General features: G+C 40.5%; 1 protein-coding gene across 2 annotated transcripts in view; it reads right to left on the bottom strand.

The window, feature by feature from the left end:
* AMPH (amphiphysin) overlaps window positions 1-25,113 on the bottom strand; it is a 125,390-nt gene that overhangs the window by 20,966 nt on the left and 79,311 nt on the right. For both annotated transcript variants that reach the window (XM_035317495.1, XM_035317496.1), the window contains exons 10-16: window positions 22,398-22,536; window positions 21,142-21,270; window positions 12,968-13,075; window positions 9,185-9,208; window positions 7,028-7,051; window positions 4,349-4,381; window positions 2,880-2,930 (exon numbers count right to left, since the gene is read on the bottom strand). In XM_035317495.1, coding sequence (XP_035173386.1) covers window positions 2,880-2,930; window positions 4,349-4,381; window positions 7,028-7,051; window positions 9,185-9,208; window positions 12,968-13,075; window positions 21,142-21,270; window positions 22,398-22,536 — 508 coding nt within the window. The remainder of the gene's footprint in view (window positions 1-2,879; window positions 2,931-4,348; window positions 4,382-7,027; window positions 7,052-9,184; window positions 9,209-12,967; window positions 13,076-21,141; window positions 21,271-22,397; window positions 22,537-25,113) is intronic.

Genomic DNA, 25,113 nt, shown 5'->3' with positions numbered 1-25,113 from the left:
ACAGCTTGTTCTGGATGCCACCTCCAAGCAATTGGAAGAGAAGAATGTTATGAGGAGTAGGCAGCATGGATTCACCAAGGGGAAGTCATGCTCAACCAACCTCGTTGCCTTCTATGATGGCATCACCAGCTGGGTAGATGGGGGAGAGCAGTGGATATCATCTACCTTGACTTTAGCAAGGCTTTTGATACTGTCTCCCACAACATCCTGCTAGCAAAGCTGAGAAAGTGTGGGATAGAGGAGTGGACAGTAATGTGGGTTGATAACTGGCTGACTGGCTGAGCTCAGAGGGTGGTGATCGGTGGCACAGAGTCCAGCTGGAGACCTGTGACTAGCGGTGTTCCCCAGGGGTCGGTGCTGGGACCTGTATCTTGTTCAACATCTTCATCGACGACCTTGATGAGGGAAGAGTGTCTGCCCTCAGCAAGTACACCGAAGACACAAAGCTGGGAGGAGTGGCTGACACACCAGAAGGCTGTGCTGCCATTCAGTGAGACCTGGACCGGTTGGAGAGATGGGCAGGAAGAAACCAAATGCAGTTTAATAAGAGCAAGTGCAGAGTCCTGCACCTGGGAAGGAACATCCGGAAGTATCAGTACAGGCTGGGGGACGACCTGCTGGAGAGGAGCTCTGAGGAGAAGGACCTGGGGGTCCTGGTGGACGACAGGTTGACCATGAGCCAGCAGTGTTCCCTGGTGGCCAAGAGGGCCAATGGGATCCTGGCATGTATTAAAAGGAGTGTGGCCAGCAGGCCAAGGGAGGTGATCCTCCCCCTCTACCCTGCCCTGGTCAGGCCTCACCTGGAGTACTGTGTCCAGTTCTGGGCTCCCCGGTACAAAAAAGACAGGGATCTCCTGGAAAGAGTCCAGCGGAGGGCAACAATGATACGGGGCCTGTAGCATCTTCCCTATGAAGAAAGGCTGAGAGACCTGGGTCTGTTCAGCCTGGAGAAGAGAAGACTGAGAGGGGATCTCATCAATGTGTATAAATACCTGAGGTGTGGGAGACAGAAGGATGTAGCCAACCTCTTCTCAGTGGTTTGTGGGGATAGGACAAGGGGCAATGGAAGCAAGATAGAGCACAGGAAGTTCTGCACTGACATGCAAAAGAACTTCTTCACAGTGAGGGTGACGGAGCACTGGAAAAAGCTGCCTAGAGAGGTTGTGGAGTCTCCTTCTCTGCAGATATTCAAGGCCCGTCTGGATGCCAACCTGGGCAGCCTGCTCTGAGGAACCTGCTTTGGCAGGGGGGTTGGACCGATTATCTTTCAAGGTCCCTTCCAGCCCCTACAATTCTGTGATTCTGTGATTCTGTGATTCATCCCTGGTTTATTTTTAACTTGCCTTCCCTCTTAAGCTCTCAGTCACCTACAAGGCATCCATTTATCAACAACACTATTGGCATTCATACCCTTTTAAAATCTGGGATAGGATTTTTTTTTTTTTTTTTAACAAGCAGATATAGTAAACATCACCAGCCCTGCAACACATTCAGTCCTGTAGCAAAATAGCTCACAGCAAAATCACAGTCTCCATTGGTGCTGTCACCTTGCAAATATGCACACATACAAGGGGAGAGCTGCAAGCTGTGCTCAGCATATTCCATTTATAAAGATGGCTGACTCAACCATTTAAAATAACCCCAGTAGATTAATTTGCCATGAACAAATTGCTCAGCATAATAAGAAGCTCAAAAGCTATTTAGCTGCTTTGGAGTTGATAACATACAGCTGGCTAGAACGTCTCCTATGATGAAGAGACAGCTTCCATGAAATTCTTAAAAAAAAACATACTAAAATCTTCTCCCCCATGATATTTTTCAGGAACACAAAACAAAACAAAACAACATGGCCATTCACTTCTATTCCCAGATATTCCTTAAGCAGACTGGTTTTTAATGAGGCACAGAGAAGTCTGCCTAAACAAGACCTTCAGGATTTGGAACAGAATAAAGAAACATTCATTACATTATACCACACTGTGCAGAAATCTCTCTCGGAAGTGTGTTAATACCAGCTCTAGGGAATTTCACAAAGAAGAAACAGGACTGAAATGAGAAACTCAAGACAGATTTATCACAGGTAAGGTGACTAATGAGTTTCCTGAGGTTTAATGCTGGAAGAAACTTTCAGGCTTAAAACCAAGAGCAAAATGTTATAATGCAGATTCTGTTTATGTGCTTCAAGTGACTTGTGGGCAAGCAGTCTTCAGACTATTTACCCCATTTGAACTACAAGTAAAAATACTAAAATGCTCTCATTGTACTCAGTAACCATTCCAAACAGAAGCACCACCACAGGCATTATACAAAAGCCACATTAAACGCTATTCAGTATCATGCTGCTGTTCTTTAGTAGCTATAGCACTTGTCAAGCAATGCTGCTATTCCACATTCATACTCCAGACTAACCAAAGACCAACAGAAACTAAGAAACTGCCAAAGTATGATCATTTCCAAAAATATTCCCCACCTCTTTATTACTATTAATAATGCAGAGGATAGATAAAGCTACAGTAATATTGGGGTATGTAAACAGCCATCATGTACCATCACTTCCTTGATGTACACTGGACCATAGTACCCATTCTTGTTTTTTCTTAACTGCAATAAATGAGGAAACTGTTTGACTATACCTTTGAAAAATAAAAGTATGTGAAGGAAGCCTGTTTTTCTTCTATTTTATGCCATGCTATCCTTGTGAAAGACTTGCAGTGACTAAAGGTTTACAACTACAGTGATACACCCACTTACTCTTTCAGGTTAAGGTTTTGTGAATTAGAGGGTGGAAAACACAAACAAGGAGCAGATATTTTGGCACAAATTAAAAATGGTACTCCTTTCATAGGTCATTTATAAAGGAAGAAAAAGCTACCACTTACCAAAGTCTCTGTCACATTCTCATTTGATTGCACTGTAAATGCACTGGCATCCTAGATATAAACATGAAAATCAATGAGAATATTTGACATGGAATCTTAGCAGTTGTCTACAAAAGACCTGATATTTTATAGCTTATTCAGGCAAAGTCATCTATAACTTCATCTAGAATAAGTCGGCAAATAGATAATCTAGATAGTTATTAATATGTGTTACTAGTTAAGCAATATTAATATTAAAGACTCTATTTTTTTCAAGTGTATATTCCATAATTCTAAGCTGTGCTAAATTATTAAAGCAGTGAAGAACCATTCATTAAATACATGAGAATGGCAAGGACTTTGTTTCAGTCACACTGCACTTCAAAGCTGAGAAAGTCAGATTTTTTTTTTCTTCCAGACTGCATGTACATGTGCATGGGGAGTATGCTAACTCTGAGCTACTTTCACTTCCTTGTGATTCTGGGCTTTTATTTGAATAGCAGCTATAGTGCCAGGTAATTAGAGATACAAAGTTCTACACACATTAAAAATGTACAAAAGTGGAGAATGAATTTTTCAATACCTTATTCAGAAACATTTAATTTGGAAAACATTGATGGGTCCTGGTCCTACTGTGAGGGTGTGGGCATCAATTTTTTATTTCCTTGGGGCAAACATTTTGCCTTAGTGAAATGGGGTGGAAGACTTGTGTTTTTGTCTTTTCTCATAGAACTTTTACTAATTTTAAAGACCTGGAGTAAAATAAATAAGCACTGAAAGGCTCATTTCCATCCTTGTAGATGCTCAGCTCTTCTTGTATGTGCTGAAAAATGGTGTACAGAGTGTTCTGTGGATAAGCCATTCTCTGAGAGGTTGCTGGAACTTAACAAAGCTCTAGATCATCTGCATTACAATTTGGAATTTAGGCACTGCCTGGAATTTGAGAGCATAAGTATGGTATCTTCATGTGCTGCACTGCTACAATGCATAATGCAGTCTCACCAACAGCAGTGCAGTAAACACTCAGGTTTAACTTCCAGATTCAGATATATTTTAAATGAAAATAAAGTTGCAGAAACAAATCACATTTTATATATACATATATACAGTTACTGAAAGTATGTGAGGAAGCCATGCTTTACAAGATTTGGGGATAGTGAGAAAAATAAAATTAAAGAAAAAACAAACAAACAAACAAACAAAAAAACAACAACCCACAATGAAATGCTGAACCAGTTCATTTATGAGAAAAGAAAATCAGTTTTGCTAAGGTCATGGGAATTTTCCAACTAAATTAAATCAGGCCAAGAGTAGTAGCATCCTGGTAACATCTACAAATACTTTCTGAGAACAGACAAGTTTAGGATATATGTCACTATGACATTATCGTACAGCTAGTCTGTAGAACATATTTTCCAAAACTGTACAGCTAGTCCTAATCTCTTCCCAACAGCACAGAAAAAAATAAAATCTCAAAACTTATTTCTTACCTGTGCAAATCCATTAAAAGCAGTGCTGGATGCCTAAGTAGAAGTAAAGATCAGAAGATCAGAACAAATTATCATTTGTTTACTAGATGAGAACGTGAGTAAAATATTTCTATTTGCAAAACAAAAATATGCCAGACCAAAAAAAAAAAAAAAAAAAGTAAAGAAAGAACAAAAGGAAGGGCAAGGCAGCAAGATATAAGACAGTGCTATTTGATTAACAGGTTTCACAGGCTTAAAGAAGACACAAAAATAAAAAGAAAAAACAGAGAGAAATTATTTTTATATACTAAAAAAAAAAGGCTGTAGATGCATTTAAAATTATATGCATGAAATACAGAAGCTGTGAGACACCACGTGCCTTAACAGTGTGAAGCTTCATTCACCTTTTTGAAATGCATTTTTGTCAGCCTGTTTCATTACATGGCTGAAGGGCACCACACTATGAACAGTTGCATGACAATTTTTCAAAAAAGAATAGCAAGGGCTTAGGAGGGGTACTGGGAAACACACAAATGGATTGTTTTGAAACAACAAGGTTATGCATGGCCTAAGGAACTCTTTGTCTAGACTAGGCTACACACTGGGGTAGGTACCTCTTCTTTATCAGCCTCAATTTCCTGGTACAACAATCCATATCTCCGGTTAGCAATTTCATCTTCAGATAAATCTGAGTTGTTGGTCTCATTGTCTTTAGGACTAGTCGAACTCTCGGTGCTAGCATTTCGGGAATTTCCCATTTGAAACAGAACCAAGGGTCTAGCTATTTCCTTGCTCGGTCCAGGACTGCAAACACTTGCCTGTTCCCCAGGCAAGCCTTGTTTTACTGGTTCCTCCTGACTTTTATTGCTTGTGCTTACACCTCCTTCTCCCCAGCTGTTATCAGTCCCTCCCAGGTCCTGTGTAGACCATTTATCACTAATGCCTAACCAAGCATTTTCCATGTTACCTTCCTCTGCATCTTGCTTCTGGGGGAAAAAGGGCCAATTATCCAGTCCATTGGCTTGGCCATCTGACAGGTTAGAAAACCCCCAGGAGTCATTAGTAACTGTTGGATCCCAGTTTGCCAGCCAGGGGTCTGTTTCCAAGACTTCAGGAATACCACTGTGACTAGGATGCTCTTCAGTGACTGCGGCTTCTGCCCTACCTGTCATTTGGTCTTCTCTATTATCCAGGCAAAGATTACTGCAGTTTGTGCTAGCAGCATCAGGTGTCTCGGGCAGCAATGCCCGCACTTTTTCAGCAGCAGCTTGGCCTTCATCAGCAGCACTACCATTTGGAAGGAGGCTGATGCTATTGTCTTCAGGTCCTTTACCAGACTCTTCTGCACTGAACAATTCAGTGTCACACAGAATATTTCCAGTATTTGTAGGGTCCTTTTCTGTGTAGTCAGTTACCTCTAGGTCAACATTCTCTGTCCTGTTTATACACTCCATGGATGGATTCTCTCCAGTAACATTGTCATTTTGGTCTAAGCCATCCTCAAACATCCTTTCATGGTCCTGAGTCCAGACACCAAAGACTCTCTCAGGTTCAGTGCTAGTGCCTTCTGTAGTTTTATAGTCATCCACTACTACTTTTTCCCCATCTTCCAATCCTGTGCTCAGCAATGCTTTTTCTCCACCTATCTCCTCAATGACATTTACCTCTTTGAATTCTTTTCCCTCAGGGTTTTCTAGGTTAGCAACACTACCTCTCCCAGATTCCCCATTGTTATCTTCCAACTCATGTAAATTTTCTGCCTCTGTGCTGACTAAAGTTTCACACTCTGACTTTGCTAAACCCTTATGAAGTTCTGCCTCACTATTTCCTTTTGTTTCACAACCTTGCTCTTCCATTTCCTCTGTACCTTCTGCCTCCTTGCAGTTAACAGCTCTGGTCTCTACCTTTTCACTTGGCTTGACGCCTGCCCACAGACACTCTTCTTCCTCATGCTCTTCCTCTGCCATTTGCACATCACATGGGAGCGGTTTATCCAGGAAGCTATCAGTTCCTAGGATGGGTGTCTCAAAACTGGTTATGTTTTCTAAAGGCTGATTGGTCACCACATCTTCCCATGGGACATTTTTAGCATCCAACAGGTCCTCCAGTGAAGTCCTCTGGTTTTCAGTTACTGAAGCAGACCCCGGTGCAGCATCCTCCTGCTCACCTACAGCAGGCCAAATACTAGCAGGCAGTGTACCCATGGATTCGCTTGAGGTTTGCTCTGCCCCAGGGAAAAGCAAAGAACTGCCTGTAGTAATTTCCTGGCTGACACTGGGTGTGCTAACATCTAGGCCCCAGTTGAGAGAACCTAGATCAGTTTGGGATCTGTTAATATCTTCTGATGACCCAATGTTTGGGGTTTCCTCCATGACCAGGTTACATAGGGAAAGACTTTTTGAAGAGTCAGGCTTTAAGCAGACAGAAAAGCAAAGAAAAAACACAAGATGAAAAAGATAAAGGCGGACTTGATGAGAAAACACAAGATTTATATTTTACTATAGCAGTTTTAATTTAAAGAATGAAAGTGACTAAATTAAGCAGTTTAAGGAAAAGCTTTGTGGTTTGCAACATTTGGAGGCAGTAGATTGCAACCTAGAAGAGCAGCACTGATAGACAAAACAGAATACTATACATTATACGGCATTGAATAAAGCATATATCTAGAGTGGTTGTGATTTTGATGGGAGGTTTGCTTACCGGCTGCACCAATTCGCTGCTTGTCTGTATAGAAAAAAAATGTATATATAAAGCACAGAAAACAATAATATTTTGTTGTTGTTGTTGCTGTTGTTAGAGCAGAAGTTCATTAATTATCATTACCTAACCAGTAGCAATTACAAAACTGGTGTGGAGAAGCAGCAGAGCCACTCTGCTGAAGACTAATCACAGGCCCCTGATATTAAGCCATGCTTCTAGCCACTGGACTGCATGAGAAAAGAAGTTCTACAGGTACACTAAATATTTCTCATGCCTTGCCTTCCTCTGAGACACACTGACATTTTTATCATGGGTACCCTATTACATCTCAATTGAAGGGAAGAATCACTCTGACACAGCAAACACAGAAGGAGGCAATTGAAGTGGTATCAGTGCACAGCTTTGATACTCCATCACTGCACCATGCAGAGGCATTTGCATCCACAAACAGTATGGCATCAAGCCACAAAGCCAGCTGTCTACACCACCACTTTGAACAGACACAAATTCTGCAAGGAAGAACTACTCTGCACTCAGTATGAAGAGAAGAGGAACTCCGTAAAGGTTGAGTAGTCCTAATTTCAAACATTTAGCTGTGAAGCTCATTAGTTGCTTTTTTTTAACTAAAGCAAAGAGGGAAATAATTATAATATACAATACATACATTAACGAGCTATAAATAAAACTGCGAAAAAAAAGAGACAATGGCAAAGATTTCTACTATTAAAGCTATAAATCTGAAATATTTCTGCATTATTTTAGCTGGTCTAGATACTGGTAACCTTACAATTTTGGCTAGTCTGCAAATGTGACTTTTTCCAGACTTTATTTAACCTTTCCCAATAGAAAGAAATGAGTGTTTAATATACATCATATAAGCCATGTGTTCACAAAATAGTGCTGCAAATCTGAATGCATGAGAAGCATTCGCAGATTTCTGTGTTAGTTGAATCGAAAAAGGTCAAAAAATGGGTATTCCAGGATGTATGTCAAGTCAACTCAGCTATCTCCATGACAAAACTTGAAAGAAAGCTTATGAAAAAAAGCTGTTTCTTTCTGCAGATCACTGTATCTAATTTGACACCAGGAGGTGTGAAGAAAGATCTCTGTAGCTTTCTAAAGCAGCAGCTGGTTTTGTGAATAAATACAGTTCACTGTATGCTCACTATTAAAAGAACAAGTTAAATTTTCTCTTCACTCCTTGTCCTGGTTTCAGTTAGGACAGTTATTTTCCCTCCTAGTAGCTGGTAGGGTGCTATGTTTTGGATTAGGATGAGAAGAGTGCTGATAACATGCTGATGTTTTAATTGCTGCAGAGCAGTGCTTATACTAAGCCAAGGACTTTTCAGCTTCTCACTCTGTCCTACCAGCGGGCAGGCTGGGGGTGCAGCAAGAGCTGGGAGGGGACAGATCCAGGACAGCTGACCCCAACTGGCCAAAGGGGTATTCCATACCATCTGACGTCATGCTAAACAATATATAGGGGTGGCTAGCTGGGGTGGGGGGGCCAGCTGCTCGGGGTTGGGCTGGGCATCGTTCAGCGGGTGGTGAGCAATTGCATTGTGCATCACTTGTTTGTACATATTATTATTACTATCATTATTATTTTCTATCTTAATAAACTGTCTTTATCTCAACTCACAGGCTTCACTTTCCCGTTTCTCTCCCCCATCCCAGAGAGGGAGGGGGGAGGGTGAGTGAACGGCTCTGTGGTGTTTAGCTGCCAGCCGGGTTAAACCACAACACTCCTGAATTGTGAGAAAATAGGTGCCTATTGGGTTAAAATCCTACAAGTTAAAGGAAATATATCTTCAGATAATTAAGAGAAGTGAATAGCATCCATTCCTACCCTCTGAAAACTATAAAGCAGATGTGAATAAAAGCAGCAAACATTTAGCTGTAATGATCGTGAATCTTATTAGCCTAGATTTCTGACATCATTTAGGTTTTGTAGGCCAAGCAAGAGAGATATTTTTTTTTCCTGTTGGTTTTAAAAAAATCCCAGGTGGTTTCATATACTTTAAAGTGTTTGTCATGGTCTGTAACTTCTGTATCTTGGCTTCTGGGGAAAGCATTATAAATCTGAGTTGAGGATGTTACAAAATCATACGCACAAAAACATCCCAATTCACAATGATAAATGTCAGTCAGCCTTACCGTCCATAGATCCCATGGCAATGTCTGAAAAAAGGGGAGGAAAAAGACACTCTTAGAAAAACATTGTTCATTTACTGTATGTTCAACATGCTACATAACTGCATGCATTAACTAATGTGAGAGAAGAACTTATAAATGAGCATGTTTATAACATGTATATATTTTATATTTGAATGTGTGTGTGTACATATCTGCATAATATGCCCCTTTTTTGTTAAGAAGGATAAGCACTATGTGGTGAACTGTGGTATTTCCCACTTCCAAGTAGCAGTTGTTTTCCAGTGAACTCATACTGCTGTATACTTGAGTAACAACTAGATTCTGTACTTTCTAGACTATGAATGACCTTCAACAGGTGCATACAGGTGCCTTAGTAAGGTGTAAGCTTTAAGAAGCTTATGTAGGTCAGGATTTTTAGGCAGGAAATGATTCAGCTATCCACTGAAAACAAGTGAGTTTTCTTATAACTTCAACACAACAAAGGAAAATTGCATGCTTCTGGAGAAAGAAAACAAGAAAGTTGACCACTGCTTTAATTTTGTTTTCCAGTTTGTTAAGCAATAAATGTTAGTGACCTCTCAACAAAAGAGCTGAGTGGACAAATGAAAGAAGAGAAGCAGACTTCAGGTCTAATATTAATAGTCCCCACATGAGAAGGATCTCAAATTCTGTCGGAGATACTGTGAAACACATCTACTACATTCACACCTAAGTTAAAGTCCATGAAAAATGAAAACATGAGATAAAGTAAAGCGTAAAACTGTTCCTGAAATATTTCTAAATGTTAAATGTGATATCTAACATTTGCCTAAGAGAAAGAATTGCTGCAGTTGGCTTCTTTTCTTGCCTGCTTCTTTTTTTATAACCACAGAACCAATTCGTTTAATTTTGTTTAAGTCCATGTGTGTGTGCCCTCTGCGGGTGTAACTCACAAGTGTACCTGCCTATTCTGGTGCAACCTTATTAGCTGAACATTCAAACTTTAAGGAAAAATGATAGGTCTCTTCTACTAGCCGTAACTGATGCAACCCCGAAACATCCTACTGACTTCCATGGAAGGGGATTGGTCATTTTCATTTCTTAATTTTTCTTTCATTTCTCCCAAGACTTTGTGCACAAGGTGAAGGGAGCATACTGAGGAAAAGGCAAGACAGACCACAGGTAGCAAAAGGAGTTGAGGGCCAGGCACATTTAGAAAGGCCACCTCAGAAGCAGGTGTAGAAACATATCCTGGTTTCACCTAGGATAGAGTTAATTTTCCTCCTAGTAGCTGATATGGTGTTGTGTTTTGGATATAGGATGAGAATAATGTTGTTAACATGCTGTTGTTTAAATTGTTGCAGAGCAGTGCTTACACGAAGCCGAGGACTTTTCAGCTTCTCGCTCTGTCCTGTCAGCGAGGGGGCTGGGGGTTCAACAGGAGCTGGGAGGGGACAGAACCAGGACAGCTGACCCAAACTGACCAAAGGGATGTCCCATTCCTTGTGGTATCATGCTGAGCAATTCTTATAGGGGTGGCTAGCCGGGGTAGGGGAGACTGCTGCTTGGGGATGGGCTGGGCATCAGTCAGTGGGTGGTGAGCAATTGCATTGTGCATCACTTGTTTTGTACACATTATTATTATCATTATTAATATTTCTTTTCTGTCCTAATAAACTGTCCTATTAAACTGTCTTTATCTCTACCCACAAGCTTTTACTTTTTTATTTTATTTTATTTTTTCGATTCTATTCCCCATCACAATGGGGAAGAGAGGGTGAGCAAATGGCTGTGTGGTGCTGAGCTGCTGGCCAGGTTAAACCACAACAATAAAAAGCAAGTGAGGAAGGGCAGACTAGGGCTCACTTACTGTAATCTGATCACAGTGGCAGCGTAGTGGGGGGAGGTAATTAAATGATCAATAGGGAAGTCATGTTTGGCCTCTCGAGGCATCATAGTACAGATTACCCCCGTCTTCAGTTCACTACTTCAGCACAGTTTGCTGAAGAGAAAATATCCATAACTGAGGCAAAACCAGTACAGATATAGAAAGACCACTTCAGGCTGTCTTTGTAATTCCCTGCAAAGTAGCATAGGGGTCTCCAAATACTGCAGTCACAGATTTAATTCTGTCTGCTCCCGTAGCAATGACACTGTCACATCCAGTGAGATGGAAACTTGACTGCAGAGCTATTCTTCCTTCTTCTAAAAATACAGTACACTGACTCTTCCACACATGCCTGTGGATGCGGACCATTTTTAACATGTATATTTGGTGGGATGAGAGGCGAAAGGAGAAGAGATTGAAGGTGCTCAGTTAATTCTTCCTGTGTACCTAGACGAAAACTTACAACGTACTTTTCTACACAGAATTATATTCTCTATCTCACGGTACAGTTGAATTTAAAACAACTATTTTCATTAAAGTAATAAAATATACTGCAGTCACACTGTACAGTATGATGTCAGGACAAACATGGTCTGTCAATGAGGTTACACGTTTTTGTTTTAATGATCCCACTGCTCTCATCAGGATAATTACACAACAGGCTGAAAAGGGACAGTTAGCAAAGTCACAGTCAGATTTTCTGTCACTACTGAGTGCCAAGTGATTACTTTTATTTTCTTTTCTTGTTTCCAGGAAGCAAGAAAAATAACAAGATGCACAAGGCCGCTATTATAATTAAACACTCATAGCAAACCACAACGAGAAACTTCAGCTGCTGTTTGGAGTGCTGACACTGCACTGTTTTTCTGACAGTGCATAACCCATCAGAAATCAGTACAGATCTCATTATATAATGAGGACTCCACACCAAATAAGAAATTAATTAACTGAGATCAAGGACTGTCTCAGCCTTAAAGCTTCTTATCTGCTCTCTCCTTTCCCAGTGCTGCATTCCTGAACAGCTGATTAGTCCTCTCATGTCTCATAGTACAAGGCAGGTTAGTGATAGCCACAGGGATAATAGGTTTTGCTAACAGTGTGCTAATATTGGTTCCTTGTCTATGTATAACACTGAGCTCCAGCTCTGCTGCTGGACAGGGGAACTACTATATTTTACTATCAGCCCTAGGGGTAGTGAGGGTGAGTTCTGGATCTTAAAGTAGTAGGTGCTTTAAGGCAAACCAAATAAAATCAGCAACTTTCATATAAGCTCTTTTTTTTTTTTTTAAATATATGTATATATTGCTGAGAGAAACTGGAAACTACCATGGCAAATATTAATGTAGAACACAGAATTCTTCAACACAACATCCTGCAAAGGAGCATGCTATTCCATTCTCTTACTTTCCTTGAGATTAGGTCTAAAATGAATTTATGAAACCAAAACCACTCAGATCATATCCCCTGCTTGGTATGGAAAATCCATCATAGCAAAACAATTGCATGCTGACTCCATAAGACATAGGTCCCCTTACACCTGTTTCCAGACATGAAAAGTCAAAGCTAGGTCAGAAACATTGTCAGAAAAGCACGTGTTGGAGAATTATGATGTTAGCATTAAGAGATGTTCTAAAGATAAGATAATGATGTGCCAAAATCAAAGCCAAGGTACCGGCAACCATTCTCATTGGCAGACAACTCATTTTACCACCTGACAACTTCCTCTTCCTCCAGTATATCATCAAGTATGAGGTTACTAAAGGGGACAGATATATGGCTGACAAGAGCTGCTCAGGAAGATCAAGTGTTTCAGATGCAGCCAATATACTGCTCATTAGTACATCAGGAAAACCTTTGCTACCAAAGACAGTACTTTGCATTTGTGTGCTTTGCTTGCCTCAAAAGCAAAGAGATACCTGAGACATGGGTGAATGAGTTACTCCTGTTGATACAGCTTCTGGCTTGAAAGGGTCAAAGTCCAGATCCAGCAAAGATTCTTCTTTCTTAGCTTCAGGAACTTCATTCTGTTAGAAGAGAAACAACTCTTGAAAAACTCATCTCTCAAAAACTGACCCAGGCAACAAAATGTTAAAAGGCCCAGGAAAAAAAATAATAAAAAATTAGGTCACAGATTTTCAAGCTGCAGTGCAATCCAGGGCGGGAGGAAGCTCTGAAAGACTTTCTTGAGCTTTAGTGTAGGTTTTAATCTTATTTTTATGAGCTTCACTTTTATGATGTCTTTGTTTTCTGCATAATGCAATAAGTCTTTTCAGGCTAAACAAATTGCAACCCTCTTGAAAAAGTGTTGAATGTTCACTGTTTGACTCTGAACACACTTTTAGGTGCTCTGAGGTGGACACCAAAATTAAAAAACCACATAAATGGTGCACTGTGTCCATGCATTCTAACAAGCAAATCTCTCCCCAAACACAAATATTAGTAATATGTCAACATAGGAGGACATAAATGCATTTAAATTAAATTTCAGCTCTGAACAAGAAAAACAATTCACATTTAATGCTGCACTTAGCACTAAACTTTCGGAAACGTCTTACATAATTCTAACTAAATCTTGGTAACCTGATCTGCTCTTACAAAACTGGATTACACATTAGAGCTTTTTTGTTGTTGTTTACAATTAATGAATTAGCCAAGGCCTCTGAGGTCACTGTTAATATCTATACTGTTTCAGTGCACTAGAAATCCTTCCCTTTGTAAATTAACATGAACAAGTAATTACCATCCCCCAACACAAAATGTAATTTTTAATTAGTGTGAGTTCATTGCTGAGATTTAATTATCACTAATGATAAATACTCTAGGCAAGCATCTTAGTTTTATTAACAAGTTTAGTACTGTCCACTGCTAGTTCATAGAACTGTAGAATCATACAATGGTTTGGGTTGGAAGGGACCCCAGTTTCAACCCCCCTGCCATGGTCAGGGTCACCTCCCACCAGACCAGGTTGCCCAAAGCCCCATCCAGCCTGGCCTTGAACACCTCCATGGATGGGGCATCCACAGCTTCTCTAGGCAACCTGTTCTAGTGCTGTGTAGTAAATAAGTTATTCCTTATATCTAATATATATTAGATATATATATCTTACATATATAAGATATATATATAAGATATATCTCATATCTCCCCTCTTAGTTTAAACATCATCCCTTGTTCAATCACTACACACTCTGATAAAATGTCCCTCTCCAGCTTTCCCACAGGCCCCCTTTAGGTACTGGAAGGCCGCTATAAAGTCTCAGAGCCTTCTCTTCTCCAGTCTGAACAACACCAACTCCCTCAGCCTGTCTTCCTAGAAGAGGTGCTTCAGTCCTCTGATCATCCTTATGGCTCTCCTCTAGACTTGCTCCAACAGGTCCCTGTCTTTCTTATGCTGGGGACTCCAGAGCTGAAAGCAGTACTCCAGTTGGGGCCTCACAAAAGCAGAGTACACCTCCCTTGACCTGCTGGCCATGCAAGTGATCCATCCATCAAATCCATGTCTCTCTGATTTAGAGAGAAGATTGTCATGTGGAACAGTGTTGAATGCTTTGCAGAACTCCAGGTAGATGACATCAGTTGCTCTTTCCCTACCCACCGATGCTGTAACTGCATCGCAGAAGGCCACAGAATTTGCCAGGCACAATTAACCTTTAGAGAAGCAATGCTGGATGTCACCAATCACCTCCTTGTTTTCCATGTCCCTTAGCATATTTTCCAGGAGGATCTGCTGCATGATCTCAATCTGGCCACTGCTGTTAAGGACAACAAAAAATGTTTTTATAAATACACACAAAAAGGAGGACTAAGGAGAATCTCCACCCTCTCTGGATGTGGGGGGAAACTTAGTAATCAGAGATGAGGAAAAAGCTGAGGTGCTTAACGCCTTCTTTGCCTCAGTCTCTAACAGCAAAACCAGTTGTTCTCTGGACGCCCAGAACCCTGAGCTGGTGGAAGGGGATGAGGAGCAGAATGTCGCCCCCACAATCCACGAGGAAATGGTTGGCGACCTGCTACAGCATTTGGATGCACGCAAGTCGATGGGGCCGGATGGGATTCACCCGAGGGTACTGAGAGAACTGGCGGAGGAGCTGGCCAAGCTGCTTTCCATCATTTATCGGCAGTCCTGGCTATCGGGGGAGGTCCCACTTGACTGGCGGCTAGCAAACGTGACGCCCATCTACAAGAAGGGCCGGAGGGTAGACCCGGGGAACTATAGGCCTGTTAGTTTAACATCAGTGCCAGGGAAGCTCATGGAGCAGATTATCTTGGGTGTCATCATGCGGCAGTTGCAGGGCAAGCAGGCGATCAGGCCTAGTCAGCATGGGTTTATGAAGGGCAGGTCCTGCTTGACGAACCTGATCTCCTTCTATGACAAGGTGACACGCTTAGTGGATGAGGGAAAGGCTGTGGACGTGGTCTACCTTGACTTCAGTAAGGCATTTGACACCGTTGCCCACAGCATTCTCCTCAGGAAACTGGCTACTCATGGCTTGGACTGGCGTACGCTTCGTTGGGTTAAGAGCTGGCTGGATGGCCGGGCCCGGAGAGTTGTGGTGAATGGAGTCAAATCCAGTTGGAGGCCGGTCACTAGTGGAGTCCCCCAGGGCTCGGTACTGGGACCAGTCCTCTTTAACATCTTCATCGATGATCTGGACGAGGGGATCGAGTGCGCCCTCAGCAAGTTTGCAGACGACACCAAGTTAGGTGCGTGTGTCAATCTGCTCGAGGGCAGGAAGGCTCTGCAGGAGGATCTGGATAGGCTTCACCGATGGGCTGAGGCCAGCGGTATGAAGTTCAACAAGGCCAAGTGCCAGGTCCTGCACCTGGGGCACAACAACCCCAAGCAGAGCTACAGGCTGGGAGATGTGTGGTTGGAAAGCTGCCTGGCAGAGAAGGACCTGGGAGTATTGGTTGACAGTCGGCTGAATATGAGCCAGCAGTGTGCTCAGGCGGCCAAGAAGGCCAGCAGCATCCTGACTTGCATTAGAAACAGCGTGGCCAGCAGGTCCAGGGAAGTGATTGTCCCCCTGTACTCGGCTCTGGTGAGGCCGCACCTCGAGTACTGCGTTCAGTTTTGGGCCCCTTGCTACAAGAAGGACATGGAGGTGCTCGAGCGAGTCCAGAGAAGGGCTACGAAGGTGGTGAATGGTCTGGAGAACAAGGCTTATGAGGAGCGGCTGAGGGAGCTGGGACTGTTTAGCCTGGAGAAGAGGAGGCTCAGGGGTGACCTTATTGCACTCTACAGGTACCTGAAGGGAGGCTGTAGCGAGGTGGGGGTTGGTCTATTCTCCCACGTGCCTGGTGACAGGACGAGGGGGAATGGGCTAAAGTTGCGCCAGGGGAGGTTTAGTTTGGATATTAGGAAGAACTTCTTTACTGAACGGGTTGTTAGTCACTGGAATAGGCTGCCCAGGGAAGTGGTGGAGTCACCATCCATGGAGGTCTTTAAAAGACGTTTAGATGTAGAGCTTAGGGATATGGTTTAGTGGAGGACTTGTTAGTGTTAGGTCAGAGGTTGGACTCGGTGATCTTGGAGGTCTCTTCCAACCTAGACTATTCTGTGATTCTGTGATCTTGCCAGGCACAAAGGGCGAATGCCTGGCCTATAGTTCCCTGGGTTTTCCTTTTTTCCCTTTGTTAAAAATGGGGGTTATGTTTCCCCTCTTCCAGTCAGTGGGAATTTGAGTGCCATGACATCTCAGTTATGATGGATAAAGGCTTAGCAACTACATCCGCCAGTTCCCTCAGGAACCGGGGATGTATCTCATCAGGTCCCATGGGCTTGTGCACCTTAGATGAACCCAATTTTCTAATTGTTCTTCTTCTAATTGTTCAGTGTTTATTGAACAGTGAGAGAAGCTTGTCTTTCAATATACAGAATATATAGGTAGTAAAGAATTAGAGTGCTATTTTGGAAACAGTATCATTGGAATACTGTTTTTTTGTTGTTGTTGTTTTTTTTTTTTTTTACTCATACAGTCATATATAATCTTACATAAGAACAGTAACACAGGTAAGACAAAAAGTGTACACAGTTCAACCTTCTGCCCCTGACAAAAGTGTACAGCAGGGGAAATCTACAAAAAGAGGATGATCGTAAGAACAGCAAGATGACAATAAATCAACAAAGCTGTTCTATCATCTAAACATTTAAGAGTGTAAACTTTCCCAGTTAGTATTAATATCCGTAAACAAATGTTCAACAACTGTAAGCAATTAACCTCCAACCGCAGATAATGGCTTCCATAAGCCACAAGCCACCTGGGAACAGGGTCAAAATAACTCCTTCAAAGGCTCCAAGGCTGAGAACAACAGAGTAGCCAGGAATTCTTCAGTTTGGTAGCTGGGCAATGTAGGCAGGGTTTACGCCGGTGTGTCAGCACAGGGGCTGACTACTCTATGGCATCCCCAAAGCAAGAAGGTAGGTAGCTGGGAAGTCGACAGGGGGCAGATGTGGAATAAAGAAAAGGTGATGTTGCTTCATATGGCACAGAGTTCAGCTAGGTGAGTCCTTGCCTGTATTGTGAATGTGAAAAATCTACATGTGTTGAAAGACTGAACAGAAAAATCTGTGCAGAAGCAGTTTGTTGAGAATGATTAAACATGCAGAACCCATGTTCAGAAAGCCCCTGAGTGCAACTGGCTGTAGGCATGAAGACTTCAGGAGAAAGGAGAATCAACTTGGTCTGCCGTAATTTATATTCTTCCTTGACCTCTGCTTTTGGACACTTGGTGATGACAGATAACTGGTTTGACCCCCTGAAGCTGTGTTATGTTCTCACACTTGAAAAGGTCAAAACCAAAACACCCCTCCCGACCAGTGGCCAACATTACATTCATTCAGTTTTGCCTTTCAACTGATACATTTAGATTTTATTACATATACCCCTGAGGCACTAGTACTCATATGGTCATACAGCTTGACGAAATAACACAGCATTAGCTAGTCTATAATCATAAATGGACGGAGATGGATAAGTTAATTAACTCTCAGTGAGGTTCAGGAATGAAGATGTTATCTATGAGGACTGAATCAATAGCATTGGAGTCTCAATTAGGTCCTGCAAGATGGCAACTAAGGGATCTGTTGTGATTGTTTACCGATCAGTGACTGCAAAAATTACTGTTATCAGTTACCCTCAGATCAAAACAAACAGAATGCTTCTTGTTCCTCTAGGAGCAAAGGCCCAAGCAAAGTTAGAGTGTAAATGAGATAGTGTAAGTGAGATTGAGATTTAGGAAAATGAGGAACGTCAGGAAATCCTTCTATAAAGGACAAAGCCATTACAGGAACACCTGGCAATCGCCATGTGTTAATTCCACTGCTGCATTACAAAGCATAGGTAAATGCTATGCTTGAAAGAGACAGCTGTTGTAGAGGCAAGGCTGCACCCCTAAATGGACATGTACGTACAAGGGATGGAGAAGGCATAAAAAACTGTAAGCACTGCCCAAACTGCCATCGCCTCTCCACACAGACTTTGTACAAGCTTTAAAATAGCCTTAGCTATGTGTTACTCACTTCAGGGCTGCTGGACACAGACACGTTAAGTACCTGGTGGAGGCTATATTATAAAGTCCTACAACATCCAAGCTAGTGAACACTAGTATTTGGAATACTAGCAAAATTTTATTTAAGCAGCTGTCCAAAACCAGTAACTTGATTAGCCATGAAAATTGCTATCTGACTTTTAATTTAGTAGCCAAAGCTGCAAAGACATTCACACTATGTCTCAGCACCTCAGCATACCAAACACATGGCAGCAATGTGATGGGACAGGAGAGGAAAACAAGAAATAAAGCAAGGAACACTCACTTCTAAACGATCTTCTCATCTGGTTGCCCAGATATCACATCTTCTCATGTCATTTACTTAGCAGTAATTAAATCCAGTCTTGAAAATTAATAAACTGGAAGTGTGAGCTGCTTTATTGAATCTGAGCTGAATACTCAACAGCATCAAGCAGAACTGTCTTTCGTTCAGCATCTCGTACAGCACCAAATGTATTACTGCTGTTGATAAAGAAAGATGAAAAACAGCTACAGGCTATTTGCTTCCCGTGTTCCAGAGGAGAAAAGTGTTTGGGCCTATTCATAATCCTCTCTGAAACATGGATTAAAGCAGCAAAGTGCTATTCATCAGCTTGTTGGTTTTATGTCTCTGCATGAGGACAGTGCCATGGACACCAGCAGTGGTCCCTTGGGAAGTCCTGAACCATTAAAGAGTTATGCAAATTTGACAGCTTCCTCTGTACTGCCTCCTCCCCCCCCCCCAAAAAAAAAGAAAAAAAAATTTTTTAAAAGCGCTCTGGCTGTACAGGAAATGCCATAAGCACCAAGAGGAATGTCTATGTTTCTTGTGGTTTATGTGCAATTTATTTTTAATTATTGGTTCTCCTATAGAAGGATATAAAACCCACTGTATCACACTATTTGTGTGTTCTTGTACACATTCATAGGTCTCAGATACAGTACGGACGCTTTAGTGATGGGGATGGATTTTGTGGAGGGTGAAGGGCAGATCATTTAAGAGAAGGTGGCCAGGGAATAACTTAGGTCATTCCCAGGTCAGTGACTGGGGAGGAGGGAGGGACATAAATCACTCACTGAAGGGAGATCAATTTTTTCTTTGAAAGACCAGGGAAAGATTTCATTTCTCAAGAGCATGCCCCACCTTTATTATGCCATTACATTTTTATACCAATCCCTTGTAGAAATGCTGTAAAGAATTTAGAAATGTGACTTATATTCATTTAAAGCTCTATTTTGGTGTCAGCTCATGATGGAAAAGCAAATCAGTTTCATTTCTGCTTTCCTAGCTGGCTTGACAGCTGAAGGTTAGGTAGATACCGCATTTAATGCAGGCAGCCACGTCTAGCACGGGTTACACTGGCTCTGGCCACAGATGTCAAGCTTTACTCCCGTAAAGTCTTGAACAATGAGGCAACCTATCTGCAATCCCCCTACTGCAAGGGCCCTGCAGCAGCTGTGTACCTGCTTCCCAGTGTGGGAGTTGCCATTAATTCAGTAATTGTGTGAGAGCTTAACTATGAATAACTCTTTCCTCTTCCAAAGCCCTATGGAAAAGATCTCTATGGAAAAGAGGCAATGCCTTTTTCTTCCCTCAGCAAGAAAACAAAACATCACATGTTCAAATTCTCTAGAACATCTTTTTCACTGCTGTGCATACATTCTCCTGTGATGTCAAAAGAACTAGTACAAAAACAATAATTCACATGAAAACAAAAATTCATAAACATTCTGCATAAGCTTCAGATCTGCCTATTTCTTTACAGTCTACCAGACACAGGCTCAATTTTCAGAGCTGTAATTACCATAATAGAAATGGTCCATTATTAAACAACGAGCAGTTACCCTAACTGCATGAAATCTGAATAACTGAATGCAAATTATACAGATTTATTTTATACAACTCTGGTTTTTGTTTGTTCTATGCAATTATTTTAAATTTCACAATAATGAGATAAAAAGTCATTCTGATCTCTTCTCTGCTGTGTAACTGATGTTTCTGTGAATCAAAACCAAACAAATGATTAATCTAGCTGGAGTTGCCTTTTACACCTGCAAAGAGTTGATTAAGACAGCAAAGCTCCTTTAAAAAAATCACTCAAAAAAGAAAAGGTATATATCTTATGATTTTGATGAAGGAAACAGAAACAACCAAGGACCATTGCAAAATACCTTCTGAGACACTTGGAATCAGAGAAGAAGCATCTCAGATGAGCTTTCAGTTTGTAATGAAACCTGGATTCACTTAAATCTCAAACAAGGATGCAATTCATAGTATTTTTAGTTAGGTCTCTCACCAGGAAATCTCATCTCTCATTTAAAAAATTGTGTTTCCTATATGCTAGCAATGCTAGCCCTTTTGTATGATCATACATGACCTATTCAAAGATAAAATACTATGTATGTGACCCTTTCAAGATAATATAAAAAGGTAATTGTGCCTCTACCTCCTGCCAGCACCCTTCACCTCTCTCCCCACTGAGATCAGCCTTAAGTCCATAGTCTTGGAGAACTTCAGGTCATTGCAAGGTTGAATGGTTCACCATCTGCTGAAGCTTACCTGTGATGGAGTTGTCACATTGATTTCTGGGACAAAGTTGTCATCAAATAGGTTAATGATGTTTTCCTGTTGCAACTCCTTTGTGGGTGTGAGCTTAGGCAGTGGTGGGACTGGCGGACCTTTTCTCAGCTAGGGAGACAGCAAAAATATCACAGACTAGTTCAGAGATAAAGTGCTTTAAGCTAGGTCTAAATGGCTTGAGATGGGTTTTTCTCTCGCTGCTTCACCTTAAATGTAGGAATAAGCCATGAAACCAGATGAACTGTTTGGTTGCTCATCATCAGACGCCTTGATGGAAACCTTGCAAGGCTATATTTCAAATTCATTCCAATTCAAGTTTTACGTGTCCTAAGTTTTAAGTGTCCTATATTTGTCTTAATTGTAAAAGATGGCAATTGTGTTAATAACATTTCAATTGACTTAAAGAAACCTTCATGTACTGACTTGCAAAAAACAAAAAGCAAATGCACACACACACAAAACCCTCTTACAACATCATTTCTTGGTTGAAATTTTTCTGCACAGAAGCTACACCCCAATCTGAAAACATCAGTAACATCAACACAAGTCTTGTCTTGTCTTTGATATGTTCACAGAGTATCACTGACAATTCTCATGTTAAAGGTGATGCCTTTCATGAAACTGATTCTTATTTCTCTAATAGTGGTGAGAATAAAAATGACTCCAGAAGCATTAAACTTCTCAATCCAGTGTTGGTAACAACTAATAAGCCTTGGTTATCTGTAGTTATATCACAGAAGTACTTAAACCAGCTCTGTTATTTACTGTTTTAGAGGGAAATCCATGTTGACAGACCAGTGATATTCCAAGGCTAATTTTTTTCCACTTTAAGTATGAATTTGAACAGGAACAATGATGAGCAATATATAATGTGCTGAAATTCATGAGGTAGTTTTAGAAATGGGTTTTTCAGATTATCTCTGCTGAGATATAGGTCTTTAGAATCTATGTTACTTTTTAAGGTGTATTTTGCTTAGTCACCACAAGTCCTCCTGGTTCGCAAGTTACTTTAAATATTCCTCATTCCTCCTGATAAAAAATAAAAAACAAACATTTTCCACCCATGCTTGCAACACAGAGGTGAACAAGCAATGACCAGTATTGAGCACAACAGAGCCAGTGACTTCCCTGTTGTTTCTCAGTCTATGCCCAGACGAAAAATATTACCATATGTAGTATCTCAGCTATCTTTTACTGCACAGCTGGCCAGTTTTCTCCGCCAGATTTCTGCTTACCTGTGTGGGTGATTTAGGCCGGGCTGGTGCTGGAGATGCTGGTGCCAGCATATGATTGGGACTAGCAGTAGGGCTAGGCAGGGGAGAGGCCTCCTCTGGTGGTGACGGTGTTTTTGCAATGCGGAGTGGACCTGAATCACTAAACAAGAATAAAAGCATTGGTCAGGACATACATATCATGCTGATTTATTACCTTGAAAATTTGATGCAATATTTGAACCGCATCCCGTATGTAATGCCAGTGACCTCAAAAGGCAGTATACACTGGGGATCAACTGAATCACTAAATAATGATTAAAATCAAAACTGTAACTAAATATAATCAAAATTCACCGATCTATTGTGTTGAACGAGGTTTTAATTTTTGAGCAATTTTTATTTTTGGAACATCTGTTGTATCTGTTTACCTGATCATTATAACTTGAGGTAAATAGAATACTGCATTTCTTTCAGCTTCCATATTTGAAATATTTTTTTATGTATAAGTTTGTAACTATCATAAAATGGGAGTTGGAATTACTGTCTTCATTTCACACTGCTCTCAAAATAAAAGGCTGTAAAGTTAAAAATCCCAGAAGAAGACATAACAATGAATAATGCACATGATTTTAAAAGCTCAGCAACTTCAGAAAGACTTCAATACAAGAAAACACAACTAAGATTATTGTACAGGTATAACTATTTAGAAGGACGACTCACCACGACTAGAAACAAGCAGTAGCCAAGTGACTTCAGCAGAGCTCTGCTGATATTAAGAAAAGATCTGATGAAGTCCTGAAAAGGGATCTGCCCTTCCTGTGAAGGGACCTGCTATAAACACTGGGACATATTCAAGCTACCTAGAAATGCTGAAAGCTGAGTTGTAACTCAGGAAAGCTATAAACTACAACATTCAACAACCATAGTACTTGGTAAGAGAAGAGCGAGTCCTACACATCTTCAGGGAGAACAGAAGCACTACATGATTGAGGAGACCACACCATAAACATGTTCCTAATGCTAATGCAAGAAAAATTAATTCCTTGGAAAGGACAGACTTAGCACACACTTACCACTTCTATATGTAAAAATATTAAAAGAAAAAAAAAAAAAAAAAAAGGCCGTTATTAAGAAATTTATTTCCCAGGTACAATATTTGCCTTCAGGATAGAGTATTCAATATCATATACAAGATTCATTTTTTAATATAGTTCTTTAAAGGAAATATTAGATAATGTATTTATCTATTATCTATTTCTCATGTATCTAAAAAGGAAAACTGTTTTATCTTACAAAGACCCATTCCTTAGTAAGGTTTTAGAGCACAATAACTAATAATAAAAACTCAAAATCTATCCAGAATTTCACATAAGGCTCTGTGAACAGTACAGTAAAAATATACTGTGTATAAGCTGTTATCCTTGCAGAAGTCTGAACCAAAAAAAAAAGAGAAAAAAAAAAAAAAAAAAACACTAAAAATTGATGACCTATCTTCCTCACTTTGAAAATAGTAGATCTCAAAGAAGAGAGGTAATTTAAAAATAATAATAAGAATTCATATTTTAAAAAGCATCTTTAAAGTAAGTTAAGAATATCACACAGCATTAACTTATGCCTGCTCATTTGTAGCTAGAATCCTATTATTTTTCTTTCTCACTGATGGAAAGAAAAATTCAGTGGGAATGAGAATGTGTGCATGCTGGGGTTCGTCTAGGAGATACAGGTGGCCAAAATACTTGTTTATTACAAAAACTACTTGAAACTTTCCCACACAGCATTTTATTTCATCCCATAAAAATATTTTACAAATGGTCAGTGGGAAATGTAGTCTGACTCAGAAACTAAAATTTTGGACACGTTCTTAATAAAATTGTTCTGAATTTTGCATTAGGTTAGAATCTCCAATATTCTCCTCTTTGTCCTTCCAAAGTAAGATCAAAGGAAATGTAGAAATGTCAGCCATATGTTTGAGGCAGATGTTATGCTGCTTGGTAAATCTTAATTGCTGCTAATCTGAGCATGGCTTGAAGGCAAATTAGCAGTAGCCATAACATTGTTCTGATTGCTTCCTGATGAGCTGGGATTGGATGGAAATTCAGCATTTTTGTATTCACTCTAATTATCATTGTGTTTTAATAAGTGCCACTGTTTTATAATTTCAACCTTTCCATATCAATATTACAGTACTGAGATCAAATTCTGTCAGAAAGGCTTTGTTATTTGCAAGTGAAAAATCAGAAATAGTGCATTAGCATCCAATGACCTTAAGACAGCACCATCTGATTTTTATGCATTTTTGGTTTTGTGTTTATTTTAAGACAAGATTTCTCTTGGAAGTCATTAAAAATATGGCATTTTGTGACATTCGTTTTCACTTCACCTTTTCAGCTTTTATGATACTCTCCAATCCCATTTCCTGACTTTTTTCCATGAGCACAGGGGACAAAACATGACTTATAAAGGTCAGGATTCTCACCTAATTATATGCCTTTTGGAGCTAAAAACACATGCTATATTTCAAGGCTTTAAAAAATATTCTGAAAGTTAGCAACACTGCTGTAGACCAATCACCTACGAATAAATGGGCTGTATACTTAGCTGGTGCAAATTGCTGTAATAGTCTACAGTGAACTAGACTAAATTGCAGCAGCTGAAAATCTGTCCCTTATTTTTATTTTATTTTATTTTATTTTATTTTATTTTATTTTATTTTATTTTATTTTATTTTATTTTATTT

The sequence above is a fragment of the Oxyura jamaicensis genome, chromosome 2, assembly GCF_011077185.1.
Source record: "Oxyura jamaicensis isolate SHBP4307 breed ruddy duck chromosome 2, BPBGC_Ojam_1.0, whole genome shotgun sequence".
In the NCBI taxonomy this organism is placed as follows: Eukaryota; Metazoa; Chordata; class Aves; order Anseriformes; family Anatidae; genus Oxyura; species Oxyura jamaicensis.
The sequence above is the reverse complement of the archived record's forward strand: the minus strand, read 5'-3'. Positions and strand labels throughout refer to the sequence as shown.